This window comes from Lactuca serriola, chromosome 3, assembly GCF_051521515.1.
Source record: "Lactuca serriola cultivar US96UC23 chromosome 3, Lser_US96UC23_V15, whole genome shotgun sequence".
Taxonomy (NCBI): Eukaryota; Viridiplantae; Streptophyta; class Magnoliopsida; order Asterales; family Asteraceae; genus Lactuca; species Lactuca serriola.
The window spans coordinates 230,110,448-230,128,660 of record NC_136410.1 but is presented as its reverse complement, the minus strand read 5'-3'; the positions used below and the strand labels follow the sequence as shown (position 1 = coordinate 230,128,660).

At 31.4% G+C, this 18,213-nt stretch overlaps 1 protein-coding gene across 3 annotated transcripts in view; it reads right to left on the bottom strand.

The window, feature by feature from the left end:
• The window catches only part of LOC145093663 (putative receptor-like protein kinase At5g39000), a 32,009-nt gene extending 15,494 nt beyond the window's left edge, over positions 1-16,515 (bottom strand). For 2 of the 3 annotated variants that reach the window (XM_079031872.1, XM_079031874.1), the window contains exons 1-2: positions 16,363-16,503; positions 16,110-16,279 (exon numbers count right to left, since the gene is read on the bottom strand). In XM_079031872.1, the coding sequence (XP_078887998.1) occupies positions 16,110-16,241 (132 nt within the window). In that variant the 5' untranslated portion in view covers positions 16,242-16,279; positions 16,363-16,503. Of the gene's footprint in view, positions 1-16,109; positions 16,280-16,362 lie in introns of all 3 variants that reach the window. The other variant, XM_079031873.1, reaches the window with a different exon arrangement.
• Between the last annotated feature and the right edge of the window lie 1,698 nt (positions 16,516-18,213).

Genomic DNA, 18,213 nt, shown 5'->3' with positions numbered 1-18,213 from the left:
CTTTATCTCTCTCTCTCTCTCTCTCTCTCTCTCTCTCTCTCTCTCTTTCCTATTTCTATATTTTAAACTGTAGTGAAGAGAGTAAGTGCTTAAGTGTTTTTCCTTTAAGACAAAATGGTGTTTAGTTCTTAAAGGCTTAATAAATACTTAATGCAAGAAGAGAACTAACATTCTTAGTGACACATACTTGTTGGTGATACGTTTAGACAAGATCAAGCTTTTTGTATTTTTCCATCTTCATCAACTCCCTAATTTCTAAGTAGGATGAAAGGATTTTCAAAGTTTTCCATCTAAACATCCTATCGTTGTTTATAATATTACTAACCCATGTAAATGGATCACTTGTGGTTTTGTTTTAAAATGGTTATTTTAAAGTCCCTTCTATTTTCCGTAATAAGAAAAGTATCATTTTTGAGGTATCAAAAACTCTCAGTGGTATCAAAGCCTCTTTTACAAGTAAACATATTTATTATTATGTTTGATAACCTTTGGTTTTGGAAAATATGCATGGTATTTCTTTTTGCAAAGAAATGACCAAATATATTTTATATGGAAAGTTAGTTGTTTTATAATTGTTATTTTATGCTAGCAATTTTTTCATACATTTTGGTTTCATAAAGTTGCCTTAGATAAACTAAGTGTTTGTTTGTTTGTTTCATATGATGATATTGTGTATAAACAAGCCATTAGGATGCTTGTGTTGTGTTGGTTGTTATTTATTTATTCATAAAGATGTATTAGATAAATAGGTTATTTTTCATTTGTTTAATTGTATGTAATAATTTTGTTTAGACTAGTTTTATTCTTTTACAAATATAGCAAGATAAAGATATTACCAAGTTTGGAAGATTGTTCGATGTCTTAACCACTTATGACTAATCGCAACTTGAGTTTGTATGCTTAATTATGGTCTTAATGGTGTAAGTCTAATGTCATCACAACACATGGAGTCTTGAAGTGTTTTTTGCAAGCAAGTGTTGTTTTGCCAAGTGGGAACTAGAAGACCTTTTGAATTCTCACTTAAACTCTATATAAATGACTTAATAATTCTTGTGCTGGTTCACAAAAATTATTACTTGTAAATGACTTGGTTTATACATTTTTCGCATGCTTGGGTTATTTATTTTATGTTAATGCTATGTGTATGAAAAGGATTTTTGGATTATAAATAATATTTTATCATAAATTAACATAACTTGGAGTTTTAGAATTAAATATTTTGATTATAAGGTGAGATGTTTAAAAATGAGGTTTCTTAAAAAAGTATTTTTAAAATGTTTAAAATTGAGTTTTTATATTGTAAAACTCTTAATAGCCAACTTTGAAAATGTTGAGAATGGTTTTTAAATATGTTTTAAAGTAAATCTAAACTACATGTATTTTATAATGAACGGAATTTTTATTAAAAAACAACTAAAATTTGATTTACAACTTTATTATGTAAAGCAATAATATTAAATATTATTTTTATGTCTAAACTATATATATGATATTGTGTTTCAAAACATAACTCGTTATGATGATATTATGTTTATGCATATTGTATATGATTTAGAACATAATTACGATCACATGGTTTTGGTTTCTCAACGTATGATTGTTAAACATAAGAGGTTTAAAATGAGTTTTATTCTACAAATTCATAACATCAAAAAAACTTGATCACTAAAGAAGATTTAAAATAATGATTTTAAAACTCATCAAAACTCGAAGTCTTAACAATTAAATGAAGTTTTATTAAAAGAATATAATTGGTTTTAAAAAGCACACGATCGCTAAACCTTAATATAAGATATCAATGATCGCTACTAAAGGGTTAATAAAACGAAGTTTTATTTTGAACCAAAAGAACCATATATAAGAATTATTATTTTTACAAATGGTAACATGAATATAAGAATTAAGACTTTTACAAAAGATAACAAGATTAATTTGTTAGATGCATGCAATATTCATGAGACCATGTTTTTTAACTAGATTTATGAAACATATGTAAAACGATTTCTTAAAATGCAAGTCAATGTTGTCCCTTTTGAAGAACACTCACGCATCATTTGCATGCTCATTATAGACGATGTGTCACCTAACCACTTGCCTGTTTCTTAAGATGATCGAGGTCGTTTTTTAGTAGGATAAAGGTCATATAATCGCTAGTTAAATGTCGATGGTAGGCATTTTTCAAGAATGATGACTTGATCGAGAATCTTGTAAGACAAATGTCACATAAGCATGAGAGGCCTGAGGCGTAAATAGGATCAAGCAGGTTATGTTAAACAAAAGTTGTTTTAGGATCCTTTATGGATCAAGCAGGTTATGTTAAACAAAAGTTGTTTTAGACATTTTTCAAGAATGATGAATTGATCAAGAATCTTATAAGACTATGTTCTTAAACTAATAAAGTAAATAAATGAATATATATATATATATATATATATATATATATATATATATATCACCAAGGAATAACTATATCATTAATTTATATGAAGTTTAGATAGTTAGAAGTGAAAATGATAACATTTTAAAGTTAAAGGGTCAAAAGTGTCATGTTGGCAGAGTGATTTGACCAAATAGTTGAATCAATTATTGGAAAGGACTAGAAAAGTTATATAATGGAGGGATGAGGACTTATTACGTCAAATATTAAGTTAAAATCACAAAATATGAGTTGATGTTGGAAATTGACAAAATGAGCAAACTTGAAGGACCAAATGGTAACGTTTTAGGAAATAAGATGCACAATTCTTCTCTTATGGAAGAAAAACATGTTTGAACTTCATCATTCCTCCTCTAATGGAGATTTTAACCTTAAGAGCTCCTAGATTTGATTCAAGTGGAGATTGGAGCATTCAAGGAAAAGGAAGAGGAATAAAAGGCTTACAAGGTATAATTTCTCTCTCTTTCAACCTAGAAATCCAATTTGTGAAGTGGGTAAAATCCCAATGTCAAATTTGTTGAGAAATATTGATTAAGGTTTGGTTTTATAACCTCTTTTGATTGGTTTCCATGGTTCTAATCTCAATCCAATCATCCCATTGATAGATTTGACAATTTGGGTAAAAAGCTCCATGAACCCTATAAAACCTAAATTAGGATATTGCAATTGATGATGAAATGAGATTGGATTCTATAACCTAGATGATGTTTGACAAAAATAAATCCAATTGGAATGATCAAACTCATCCATGATGGTAGAATCATGTATAAGCTTGGATTGAAATGGATTTAGGGACAATATGATGAAAACAATGGAATCCTATGTAGTTGAGGAATTGTTGAGAAAATAAAGTTCATAACCATGAATGCACAAAATTGGAACGATTTGGATGCAAAATACTAAGTGTTGATTGATTATTGGATGAATCCATGGAATTTGTGGTCATAAGGGTATTTTGTGAAACCTATGGATAACTACACAATGATTAACATTTAAGAAGTTAATGACATGAAAATGAAATAACACTCTATAGATGATATTGGAACACAAAAATGAAGGGATACTAGTAAGTTTCTAGCTCTAGTGATTGTTTTGGCCCAAATGGCAATTTAAACATGGAATGGAATTGAGGATTCCATTGTTGGATTAATTACTTGCAATGACATTAATGGTGGTTTTACGTACTTAACAACACCCAATGATGTATTAAATGATTTGGAAATAAGTGATATCGGTTAAAGATTGTTTCTGAGAAACTTGAGCTCTTGCCCCATTCATTTGAGTGTTTGTATACATTATGAGCTTAGAATTTTGATTTAGTACATAATGAATTATGTTTAATGTTTTGACATGATAAAATGCCCTCTAGTAGTGCTTGGAAACCTTTAAAAATGTTACAAATGGTTACCTAAAAGACCAAAACCATCCAAGTAAGTTTAAGACTCAAAAAGTGACTTTTTCGGTGTGTTTGGGCTGTTTCGGGATGCGATCTGCATGATCAAGCATGCGACCCATACACATGCATCAGAGTGCCTAGCTCGATCAAAAATTTGAATGTTGGTATATTCTTCATAGCTTTTGCATACAAACTCAGATTTATGAGCGATTTTTGCCTATGTTATAGTTTTTCATGAGGAATGGTTTGAAGGAATGAAATTTAGTAATGGGATCCTTGTGGGGTATTTTGGTCATGTTAGTGACTTATATCCATATATGGTGTAAGTAGTATTTGAAGATGATTCCTCTAGGGAAAGGAACTAGAAGAGCAATAGTTAACCTACGTGTGATTGATGTGAGTATGTGTTGGCATTTTCCCACTTTGGGTACACGGAAAAATGATTTTATGATAATGAAATTCAATGCTCTGATATATGAAATGTTTTGAAATGAAAGTGTTAAATGTTTTTGAAAAGAAGGCTTTGAAAGTAAGAATGTTTTGAAAGCAAAGAATATTTTGGAAGAACGAGTGTTTGGTATGTGAAATGTATCTTTTCAGAGTATATCTTCTTAATAACCTATGATATTACAAATTATGGTATGAGTATTGTTAATGTGGAAAGTGAAAGATGAAAAGAAATTAAAAAGGAAAGAAAGTAAAGAAATAATGAAAGTTGATTGGTCCATGATGCGTCAAAAGAGGTCTAGAGGAATCTAATGGGGTTGTACATCCCCTTCATGAAGTACATGTCCTAGTTTGCATGATGCCTTGGTGGATTGATTTGCTCTTTCCACCTAAGTATAGACTTGGGGGTACCCTAAGTATAAAAAAAGAAATGGTTCAATACTAGAATTAGCCCTTAATGATAAAAGAAAATGAAATATGCAAAGATGTCTTTTGAAATTAAATGAAAGAAAAGAAAATGATAAGATATGAAATGATATTTATGACATGTATGAAAAGAGGGTTCCTTGAAAATGCTTGAAAAGGTTTTATTGACTAAAACTATGTTATGTTATGTATGAAAAGATTTTCACGTAATTCTTTGAAATGTTTTGGGTCACAAACCCATGTAACTCACGAGGTATTATTGTCATACGTATCTGTTTTTAATGCCATGTATCTCAGGTTGTATTCAAAGAGAAAACTGATAGATGGACGTTATAAAATTAAAAGATAGAGAATGGAGTGGAACTTGTTAAGTTCCTTATTTAATGTTATTGATGTAATTAATATTTGCTTGCTATTGTTGTATTGATTCTTAATAGTAACTCTCGATGTTGTAAATGTAAATATTTCTATGGGACTGGTTTTGTTAATTGTTGGTTAACACCTGAAATGATTTTATAACCATAGCTTTGAAAAAGTTTTGAAAAAAAATTGGGGTGTTACAGATTAAGTGGAAGGGATAAATATCACCTAACAATTTACTTGTTTCGTAACTTGGATATTATACGTTAACTAATTAATGTTTTGGAAACAGTAAATGGTATTAATTTTTTTAAGACTTAAATATTGAAAATACTAAATGAAATTTTTTCAAATTATGTAGATGACTATAAAAGCCACTTTTACGCCTATGTACCACCTTTTCTTGTTGATTTATAAGACACAATAACATTTGATGATTATAATTTCTACGACTGGTGTCACGCCTTGAAAATTGTTCACAAGAACGAACAAAAATTATACATTCTTAAAGGTCCTATTCCTGAACAGCATTTCCCAACCAGTCTATATGATCATGATGCTTGGTGGAAGCATTAGTGTGATGCTATTGACGTGTCTTAGATAATACTAGGAACAATGACCCTTGACATGCAGAAGGTCTTGGAAAATTACGAAGCATATAGACGTTTTGTCAAGTGAGGAAGATATTCATTTAGAACAATAGACCCTGGTTCGAACCTGTTCAAGCATTGGATAATGGAATGGTCGATAAGAGTAACAGTGTATTCTCTAAGAGGCATATAGCTCATAAATGGGAAAGACAACATAAACCCAACAAATCAGGAAAGGAGCACAATGATCAGTATTGTTTCTATTGTGGAGAAACAAGATATTATAGAAGGAACTCCTCATCTTATATCTCTGAGCTGAGGAAGTATGGTATGACTTGCAGTTTAGGTATCTATATGATAGACCTATTTAAATTTCACTATACACTTGAGTATATGATACTGAAATGACACTAATATTTGATATAATGTGTAGATGTTTAGAAGACGTAAGCAACTGATTACATGTAGAGTGGTATTCCATGCTGGAGAAAAAATGTTGTTAAAACCAAGGTTGTCAAGATCGAAATCCTATGTAGGATTGTTCTTGGGTTTACAAGATCGGGATGAGATCCTAAGATCCCATTAAAAAAATCACCTATAGGTTCAAAACATGAAAAATATCTCCAACATTCAGTTTTCCGTTCAACACCTATAAATACTTCAAAACATTAGTCACAAAAAAAGGTGAACGGTAAAACGGTAAAGAGTAAAAGTCGTAAAGTGGTAAATTTAGTTTTTTTTTATTTTTTTATTTTTTTATGTTTTTAATTTTTTTTTTCAAAAACTAAAATCAAGGGAGGGTAGATCGGATCAAATTCGAATTCTACAATCCTATCTACGATCCTATGATCTTACTTGTCATCTGACCCTATATACAATCTGATTCATTTTTTATACCTAAGATTGTACAATCAAGATGGCGATTTTGATAATCTTGGGTGAAAATTGATGGAAGTTTTGATTACCAAATAGTGTGCATTTGATTATAAGCAATAGTTGTTTACATTCTGTTACGACAAGGAAAATGTAGTAATTGCAAATTTTGAAGCAATCTACATTTACTTATCGTTTAATGGATGTTTATATTCATGTTCTAAAACAATGTATTATATGTTAATTATATGTTCTCATAATGTTTTTTATGAAGTTAGTCTATATGTTTTCATAATTCTAAAGATAACAACAAAAGAATCAAACGACATTTGATTCAATCTTATCTATAACATTATCATCATGACCATATAAATAAGAAACACATAAACCAACTTAAAAAGATGTTATTTTGATGGGAAATGAGGATTCATTATGTATATGTGAATATATTTATATCGAAAAATGATTCAGAAGCATCTTTTTCTAATAGTAGTGAAAATGCAAACGGTTTGCTAAAGAATTGTACATAGTGAAGTATGCAATCTTTTCAATCCTATAAATAGATATGGTGATAGATAATTAATTAACTTCATTGAAGACTTCTTTTTTTATTGTTGAAATTTTGAAATGCTCAAACTATTTAATAGTGAAAGATTAAATGCTCAAATCAATGAGACCATAAAAAACTTTTATTCTAATAAAGAAAACGAGTTTTAAACAAAGTTTTCTTCGATCATCTTTAGGAGATGTGGAATTAGATCACAACTCATTCCACTTTGAACATCTTTTTATGTTCAAGAGAATGAATCAAACCTTATATGATGTGGTCTCCTCTAGGATGACTTGAAGAACTCTTTCCTTTAAATTTTTGGAGTCATGCTCACTGCAACACATATATATTGTGAATATATATTTCCAACCAAACAAGTAGATTAAATAAATTAATAATTCTAAGGATGAAATGTTATATCTTTAACTAAAAGGTATATAGTTATGCAGCATATGTAAGACAAGAAGTTTAACTCGACCTAACATCATCTAAGTGCATTTATGTAGAATATCCAAAAAGATTGTATAAGATAAAGTTTCTACAATCCCACTATCATTATTCCAGAAGATATATCCTTAGAACGTTTTTTCTAAGTGGGAGCATATGGAACTTTAACGGTTAAAGAATCATAAACTAAATGCATCATACTTGGAACTAGCAAGTCAACAACAGTTTGTTGAAATTGTTCAAATGGTTGATCATACACTAATAAAACACAAAGTGTTCGCGGATTTGGTATAATTCATCTGAAGGTAGAGAAATTTTAATTTCTCATATCTGATAGTAAGCACTTCAGACTACTAAATTGCTCTATCGGATTGTAAATCTAACAAATAGATTAAATCCATGAACACACGGAGATGCATTCATGTATGATAATCAAGTATAGGCTTTATTAATCTTCCTCTACATAGTACGGTTATAAGGAGTAAGTGAGTTTCCAAATGAGAAAGCATATATGGATTGAAAGCTACTCAGACTTAAATTCAACATGTCATAGTAAAAATCCTCCTTTTATAAGAAAAAACGCAAAGTGTGATTTCATTATAATTAAAGATGACTCTGGTTTTTTCTAGAAAACTAGTGGGATCGTATTTACTTTCCTATTCTTGTATGTAAATAACACACTGAGTCTTGGAATAAATATATGTACAGATAGAAAATGGAAATTTAAAGGATTACATGAAATTGCATTGATTTTCAAGATTTTGAAATTTTCAAGATAAAAGACTCTAAGAGAGTTTTTCTATCCAATACCACATACACGATTTTGAGCATGCCTCAAACTCCTAGCACAAAGGTGAGCAAGATAGTATGATTAGATTCCATATGATGTTTCAATTACATTCATCATATATGCCATGCTATGCATAAAAACCAGATACATCGTATGATTTTAGGATGACAAAGAGACACTAGTGTAATATGAGATTAAGTCATAGGATGACTTAGGGGAATATTCTAAAGTACTTACGAAAAACTAAATACATATTTCTTATTTTTGGAGTATTTGAAAGAAAACTAAGTGTAAATTGTTACACATGCCAACTTCGAAATAGATTGAGATGATCATCGATCACAATCAGGCATGTACTCATTATAAATGAAGGAAATGTTGCATGGAAAGGAGTTCCAAGAAATTTTTAGTTGCAATAACACTATAGAGTCAGAATAGATTGTTGTTTAGGAAACCGCATATGAAGATGCTTAGATGAAGAGTTCATTTATGACTATGGGTAGTCCCATTACGCATACATTGGTATCTATGTCATATTTAAGCATCTGAAACATTCTCAACAGCTTTCTCTTATATATGGCATATAAATAAGACGAAAAATGTTAGTATTCGCAAAGTTTGTACATATCAAATTGTTCAAATCCACTTAACAAAACCCATTCTCTAGATAAAGCATGAGTTACGCTAAATCTATAGGACTTTCTTATTCTAGTGATTGGATTTTATTGAAATTTAGTATTTGGATATTGGAACAATATAAGAAATAAATATTGAAAAATCTTGATATATTGGATATGATATTTTCATTAAAATCCTTGTTGTGTTCTATATTATCATGTTTAATCCTTCAATAATCTAGTTATTCTATATGTCTATAGTTTTTCATAGTTGTGGGAGTCTCTATGAAATAAGACAAATATGAATTCGATTGGTTGATTTTCATGGAGATTAAAATAACAAATGGTTGTAACCCAGTTCATATGTACTTGAACTGAGAATAAGTATTAGACATGACCCACATCAAGATCACTTCATGGATTGTAGTCGTGAGTGATTTTAATGAAATGTAGCATCGTTGTATTCTTCAACCTCAAATACATATTAGGGACTCGAGTATATGAATTACTATTCTTTGACATGGTTAAACATTGTTCATAATCGTGCAGTTATAAAATTCATCATTGGGTATTGTATGAATTATATAAGATACATATGTAGTCAATACGAGATTTGTTCCTCTGATTCATTGAGAGGTAAACATCTAAGGCCTTACTGAAAGTTGAATACCATATGACATCATTGTGATCCATATTTCATGATCAACATGATGTCTGTAACAAAGTGATAACTGAAACAACACATTATATACCATTTTTAGCTATGAGATCTTGGAAATTAGTAGTTACAGATGCCACCTCTTCATGTGTTGTTGGGGGCAGTAGTTTGTTGCTAGACGTCAACCACTATCTATGAAAATCTATAATAAATCTTGTGCAAGTGGGAGATTATTAGATCTATATACTCAAGAATCATTTTAGAATAATGTTTTCCATTAACATATGATCATATATGGTCACACGTTTAGCAAGTTGTCACTTATTGAATATTTATTAAGAATTTATTTACTAATAAATACATTCAACTCTTGTATTTAATTTTTGAAAATTTATTATTTTATGGAAATATTATTTAATTGGGAAATTATTATTTTATGAAAATAATATTTTAGAGAGTATAACTAGTCATTAACTCATATAGTATGATTTTATATGTTGTGTACATTATTTTGGTCCTTTATAAGTTCACTGGATAAATCTTGTACAAATGAGAATTAAGGCTTAAAGTGTTGACACTCCACCCCTCACTTATTTCCTCTCAACCCATGAGCTTCCATGAGGGGTGGGTGTTTGCTTGTCAATCTCCCCTTATAGAAGACATGTTTCTTACAAAGTGACCCCTTTTGCATTTAATGAAAGCATTTCCATTAACACATATGTGCGTGTATAGAAGAGTGATATATACTTTTGTTTTATGGTTGCTTCTTTCTTTTCTTCCTCAAACCCGAGATCTCTCTCTCCCTCTCCTCTTTCTATATTTTGAAATGTAGTGAAGAGATTAAGTGTTTAAGTGCTTCTCCTTTAAGACTAAATGGTGTTTAGTTCTTAAAGGCTGAATAAGTACTTAATATAAGACGAGAACTAGCATTCTTAGTGACACATACTTGTTAGTGGATACCTTTAGAGAAGACCAAGCTTCTTGTCTTTTGCCATCTTCATCAAATCGCCAATTGCCAACTAAGATCATAGTCCTTAAAGGTTGTCATCTAAGCATCATATGGTTTTTTCTATTCTTTCTAACCCATGTAAATAGATCCTTGATGGTTTTGTTTTAAAATGGTCTTAAAATAACGGTTATTTTGAAATCACTTCCATTAGTCATAATAAGAAAAAAGATTGCTTTTAAGCTATCAAAAACCATCATAACGAATTTGGAGTCTTTCATTTTTCTATACACCACATACAAACATTTACTTTTAGATGTATATCCTAGAAATATGCACGGTATTGCCATCGACTCCAGCTTACCACCATTCAAACGAGCATAAGAAAAGCATCCAAACATTCTTAAACCATAATAATTAGAGGATTTCCCTAACCACACCTCTTGAGGAGTTTTACAATCAGTTGCATCTGATGGAGATCTATTCATCAGATAGCAAATAATGTTGACTACTTCCGCGCAATAATTTTTTTGATAAATTAACAAATAGTCGCATGCTTCTAGCATGCTGCATCAGTGGTTGGTTCATTTGTTCTGCCACCATATTTTGTTGTGGTTTATGTCGTGGAGTGTGATGCCTCACTATACCTTCTATTTTATAAAAGTTATGAAATGAATTCTTGGAGAACTTGGACCCATTTTTTGTTCTAAGTGACACTACCTAGTTCCCAATCTGCTTTTTTAAATCATAGTCTTCTACTCCTTGAACCACCTAAACAATTTATCTTCATTTTTTGTCTTCAGAAAGTACCAGAAACCTTTATTGAGTAGTCATCGATAAAATTCACAAAGTATTGACATCCACCATGAGACTTCACTAGAGAGGGATGCCATAAATTTGAGTGATACTACTCAAGGATCTCCTTTCTTGATTGTTGAACCAAACTAAATTTCACCCTTTGTTGCATTTCTTGAACACAAGCTTCACCGGTTTTAGCCTTTCTAGTTACTTCTCCACCAAACAACCCCTATTTACTCAATATTGCCATGCCCTTCTTGCTTATATATCCCAACCTATGATGCCTTAAATCTATTTTATAATTAAATTGATCCAAGGATTGGGATACTGTCATCATTCCTCTTATTGTGCAACCTTCCAAAAAATAAATTCCATGTTGCAACTTAGTTTTCATAACTATCAAAGCACCTTTGGAGACCTTTACCCAGCCTTCTCCAGTAGAATACTTCAGCCCATCCATACCATATCACTATGCATTTTGATTTGCATTGTGCCACTACCTTGATACTACACATCCCATCATCACCCATCTTCACCGTGTCATTACACTCTTTAAATGATTCAAACCAAACATGATTTTAAGTCATATGATGATGCTCATGTTTCCAAGATACAAACATGTGTAGAACTAGTTGTACATACAGTCAAAACATCACCATTATCCCCTTGATCAGAACTCTTTTAAAACACATCAACATTATTATTGTTCCTTGATTGAGCTTTGTGATTCCCTTTCTTCAGCAATATACAATCTCTTATGAAGTGCATTTTTTTCCATGAAGTGATAACATCTAATATTAGCCGAAGTTTTAGTATTGTAACATGAATTCCTTCGATTACCTCCACCTCTATCTGATGTTCTTCCTTTGCATGTGAATAAACCGAAACCGAAAATATATTCACTAACCGACACCTGTAGTTTAAGTTATTTGGAAAACAAAAAAAAATTCACATCATTCATAGTAATTGTCGTCCTACCATATAGCATGGTATCAATGAGATTATTATTAGACTTTGGAAGTTAACATAAAAGGATAAGTGTTTGATATCCATCTTCAATCATTACATTCACACCTTATAAATTCAAGATGATCCTATTGAAGTTATCCCGATGATCCTTCACTTGGGTATTTTCAAACATTTTAAGAATATAAAAACGTTGCTTCTAATACATTCTATTTTTGAGATAATTGTTTTGATATTTGTCACAAAGTTACTCCTAAAGGACAACAACTCTTGTTTGATCAACGATCTCTCGTAGTACTTCTTTTGTCAAACTTAACAAAATTGTGTTGTGCGCTTTTTCTAGAATATCTACCTTTTTCTCAGTCGTAATGTCTTTCGGCAATTTCGCTTCTCCTTCTCATTTTTCCGCACCACCCTTTTGAACTAGAAGTTCCCTCGTCTTTACCTTTCACAAAGTGAAATCATTCGAACCATTAAATTTCTTCAAATGGAACTTGTCGATGCCATCTTCAATCAACATAAACAAACCGCAGCTCTGATACCACTTGTTATGAATCGGACGACACTTGTCAAATTCATAATATATCATATACCACTTTCCAAGCACTACTAATATTTGTTAGGAAATAAAGTAGATAACTAACGAAACCACACACATACAAAGACGTGATATTTATATGGTTTAGTTATGTTGACTTAAGTCCATGGTTAAGAGAAAGTATTCTTATTTAATAGTTTTCAAACAGAGATTACAAATATAACTCATCAAAGATTCGGCCTACTTATTAAGGATTCAAGATATAAAGATACCAATAAATGATTTATCAGGAATCCCTATTTATAGACTAGGGATCATACCTAAAACCCTAATGGGTCGATCCCATTAATCCATAGGTCCATGAAAGGTGTCAACCAAACACAATCCCCCATCCAACTACTTCTACAACCTTAAACCTTAAGAGATAGTACATGAGAACCAACCATGCGCACGGAGCGCACCGTGATGCCACAAGGGCACATCATGCTCCATTGAGCATCCACCTTGACTTCAACTTCTAATTAACCTGGGACATCCTTGAACAACCTAGCGTACCTCATCCAAGCCAATAGTACACCGTTCATCACAATGGTGCATCATGTGAAATGATCGCACATCAATCCCTTTGGTGGAGCATCATCCTTCTAGTATTACATAAGCAACAAATCAACACTCAAAAGCTCATTAGGATCACCAAAATCATGCATCATGACCATAAGGTGGCGCACCTTGACCAAAAGTTATGTACCTTGTGCCATTAGTAGCACACCTTGTCACTTGATGGTGCATCATTTGCATGACATTTCTTCTAATTCTCCGGTCATCTATTAGATGCTCCATCCCAACTCTAAATGTGCCATTTAGTTTCTAGATGCTCCTTTATGCTTCCAAATGCTCCATTCAATTGTAGATGCTCCATTCAATTCTAGATGTTCCATTCAATTTCTATATGCTCTATATAATATCTAGATGCTCTATTCAATTTCTATGCTCCATTGAATTCTAGATGCTCCATTGAATATCAAGATGCTCCATTTAATTTCTAGAAGTTCCATTAAGTTATCAAATGCTCCAACTCTCATTTTAGGTCTTTCAACTATCAATTCACATTTACCAAAAACCATAATTGTAACCGATTTAGAGTAATTAGGATAAGAAATATTATAATAATAACAAGCATCGTTATAAGAATAGCTAACTTATATAAAAAAAACGTTGAAGGTCACACATAGCAGAGAGATCAGACGATTTAAGACTGAGAAGCCTCATGTTAGGGACGATGAAGTCCGAGACCTCCATCGAGTAATATTTTAATTAGTTTATAGTATTTTTATTTTTCAGCAGTTCAAAGAGAGAATATGTTGTTATTGATTTCAACACCAACTTTCTTATTTTCTATTTATATTATTTATTAAGAAAAAAAACGTTGAACCATCGCTTTCTCGCTAAATGCATGATAGCTCCGTAGTGGTCTAACGCTACGCCTAACGTGATAGATCCCGCTATGAACACTAGTGACAACTATGCACGGACAAACATACTAAACATGTTGACTAAAAAATATTAAATAATATGGAGTACACATTAAGTATTTGTAGATGTACGGGAAAATTAGATAGCTGGGGAGATGTAAATGTGACAAATATAGCCATATTGGATGTCACGTAGGAACAGGATTAGATACCGATTAACTGGTTGAAATTGATTACGTTGACATAATAAATATGCCAAAAATACTTTGTTGTTCTATTGCGTGCAATTAAAATATAAGTGACTCAAATAGCAAATTAGTGGACACCATGTTATTAGGGATGATCATTGAAATCGGTTAGTCACTTCTGGAACCAAACACAAAGCAAAATCAACAATTCTTGACCCGAAACCAATGGGACCAGTTCATGTTCTTGACATTTTGGAACTCGTACGCATTCGATACCTAACTTTAATATATCCCAACTCCAAAATCAATCTTTCGTATTATAAAAACAAATGCTATTTTTGTAGACTTTTATTATGTGATGACATTTTGTATACTACAAGACTTAAACCCCAACCATTTAAGGAGGGACACACATGGATATTGCTAAGCCTAAAGACTTTTTTGTCAAAACGTATTAATAAACTAAAGACATTATAGATTTAAGTAGGGGTGTTCAAAAACATCCGAATCCACTTACCTTATCCGAAAATCCAAAATAACAAATATCTGAAACTTTGGATATTCGATTTTTTGGATTCAGATACGGTTAATATTTTTTAAAAATTTGGATATTCAGATTATCTGATATCAAAAATACAATAATAAAATATATTTTATAAATTATTTTGGGTAAATTACAAGAATTGTCCATGTGGTTTAGGGTAATCTGCATGTTTGGTCCTTAAGACTTTTTTTTAACTCGGAAGGTCCCTCAAACATCCGAATCCGTCTACCTGATCTGAAAATCCGAAATAACAAATATCCAAAACTTTGGATATTTGATTTTTTTGGATTCAGATACGGATAATATTTTTTAATAATTTGGATATTCAGATTATCCGATATCAAAAATATAATAATAAAATATATTTTAAAAAATATTTTGGGTAAATTACATGAATGATCCATGTGGTTTAGGGTAATCTGCACGTTTGGTCCCTAAGACTTTTTTTTTTTAACTCGGATGGTCCCTCAAACATCATTTTGTGTTTGGTAGGGACCAAACGTTCAGATTGCTCCAAACCACAAGGATCATTCGTGTAATTTACCCAATTATTTTTTAGGCATTTGTTTTATTACTTCTTTGCATTTTTAAAGCTTATAGCGATTTACTGTTATTATCAATATTATTATTCAATTAGTAGCATAATTTAAATTTTAAAATAATTACTTTTGGACGGATAACGGATTTATAGTCTATAGTATATTAATGTGTACAGTGTATTATTCTATATTACTCTTCACTGGCTCAAATCTTATAAAGTAATATTAGATAATTGACAAGTTTATGTTGAAATCTTATAAAGTCATATTAGATAACTGACAGGATTATGTTTATGTGTTGTTAATAGTCCAGCCTTAATTGTTTTAATAGATTAAGACAGTAAACAATAAAACTTGTTTTGTGTAATTTATCTTGGTAATAGTATTATAATCTGTGACATTCGAGTTACATCATAAAAACTTTGATTGAAGATTCAAATGTTACTATCTACAATTTAATTTAATTTGATAAAACCACTCGTGAATTCAAAGTTGTGAAAAAGATGGTGTGAAACAAGATTATGGACCTGATTGGTGGGAGACCGTTGATAATCGTCCTCTACAACAATAAAATTATTCCTATGACTCCGTAACGCTGCTCCACCATCATCCCTTGGTTTCAGATTCCAGAAATCTTTTAACGAATTAAAAGGAAACATCCCTCAAAAATAAAACACTGAATAATGAATAATGGTTCCTGAAACAATAGTAAACATGTATACATAATGTATACCGGAGTCAACAACTAAAAAAGTAAAGGGGAAATTACGGAGAGAGTACCAAATTGAAGAAACTATTACTCAAAACGTAGTTGTAGAACACGAAGTTTCAGCGTTTGAATTGGTAAATTTTAGTCAACAAAGTCGACGAAAAATTTATAGATAAGAAAAAGATGATTGTTTGCGTAGTGATAAAACCCAAAACGACCAATGAATTTCCTATTTAACCTGGTGAAGTAATGAAAGAATAATTAACGGAATTAAATAATGTTAGAGAACAAGCACTAAGAGATATTGGGGGAGGGACATGATACTTGCTGGGTGATTCGTTTTTCATTTGATCGGTATCCGACTCACAAGTCACAACGGCTCAAAAATGAATAATTTATTATAGGGATGTCAAAAAGTCCCGTGGGACCCCGTTCCCGTGGGGGCTCCATCCCGTTTGGGGGATTTTTTTAAAAACAAATCGGGGGCGGGGACGGGGGTGGGGGCAAGGTTAACCCCCGTTTTAATTTCAGGGGCGGGGGCGGGGGTAGGCAATCCCGTTCTGAACTCCCCATGGGGACCCCGTTAATAAATTACACATATATTTACATATATTAATTATATAAATATAATAAATTATAACATGATTTTGAGCTTCCAAAATTCATCAAAAAACATGTTTTTAAGCTGTTAGTATAAATTTTTAAAATGTCATAACCTTTTTATTTTTAACATATAAAATTTTGTTATAAATAATTATTTGTTACCTAAAAAATAGCTTATTTACACTAATGACATTACAAAAATAGCCAAAAAAATCGAAATTACAAAATTAGCCAACGATTTCGCAAATGGAGATGCCCCATCTGCAAAATCAGCATCTCATCTGCGAATGTATAAGCACCTAAAGCACAGCTGTGCTTTAGGTGCTTGTACATTCGCAGGTGGTTTTATTTATTTGTTTTTTAATTTTTTTTCTGTATATATAGGGGTAAATAGGCCCATCTGCGATTTACTCACTGTATCTGCGAAATGGTGGATTTTTTTTGTATTTTTTTAGTTTGACTATGAAATGAATTGGTTTGACTACGAAATCATGTTGCTATATAAAAAGTTTTGTAGAAAAATATCATTTTGGTTGTTATTTGTTTAGGAACTTTCTCTACAATTTGCTCAAAAAATGATTGAATATTTGGTTTGTCTTGTAACCGGTGGGAGACGACAAGTTAATGGAACTAATCTGGAATACATATGTCCACAGGAAGGTATTTCTGAACTTGCTTTGATATTTTCTGAGTATATTAGTTATAGTGATTTTGTATCTTTGGTAAGAAGCAAAATTGGTTTGTTAGACAAATATAGAATTAGTCTTCGTTTCCACCATCCTGAATTAAATTATTATATAGCTATAGTTGAAGACATGGATGTTAGAATGTTGATAAACATAATCAAATGTAGTGGAGGAAGGGCTGTGAAAGTGTTTGTGGTGGTTGATGAAGTTGAGGAGGTTAATGAGGGTGGTGAAATTGGAAACCAGCTTGTTGGTAATTTATGCAGTTATAAAGGGAGCAACGATCCGATAGGTACTTTCAATACTCCTAGTGTACCTCAGTTTCACAGTGTTGCTGAAAATGTTAATGTTAATTATTCACCTATTCACTATGTGGATTCTAAGAATTACAAGCATGTTGGTGATGATGATGTTGGTACTTATCTTGATGATGTGGGTGGTCGTTGTGATGATGTTGCCGAACAAGAAGTTAAAGTTATAAGTAGGCGTGTGGTAGATAAAACTAAAAAGAAAAAAAATTCAAGTCAAAAAAATGAAAAAATCATGTTTACGGGCATTATGTTGATGTTGGTGATGTATGTTTAGATATAACCGAGCTACAAAGCAATTCCGATAGAGATGAGTTGGGTGATG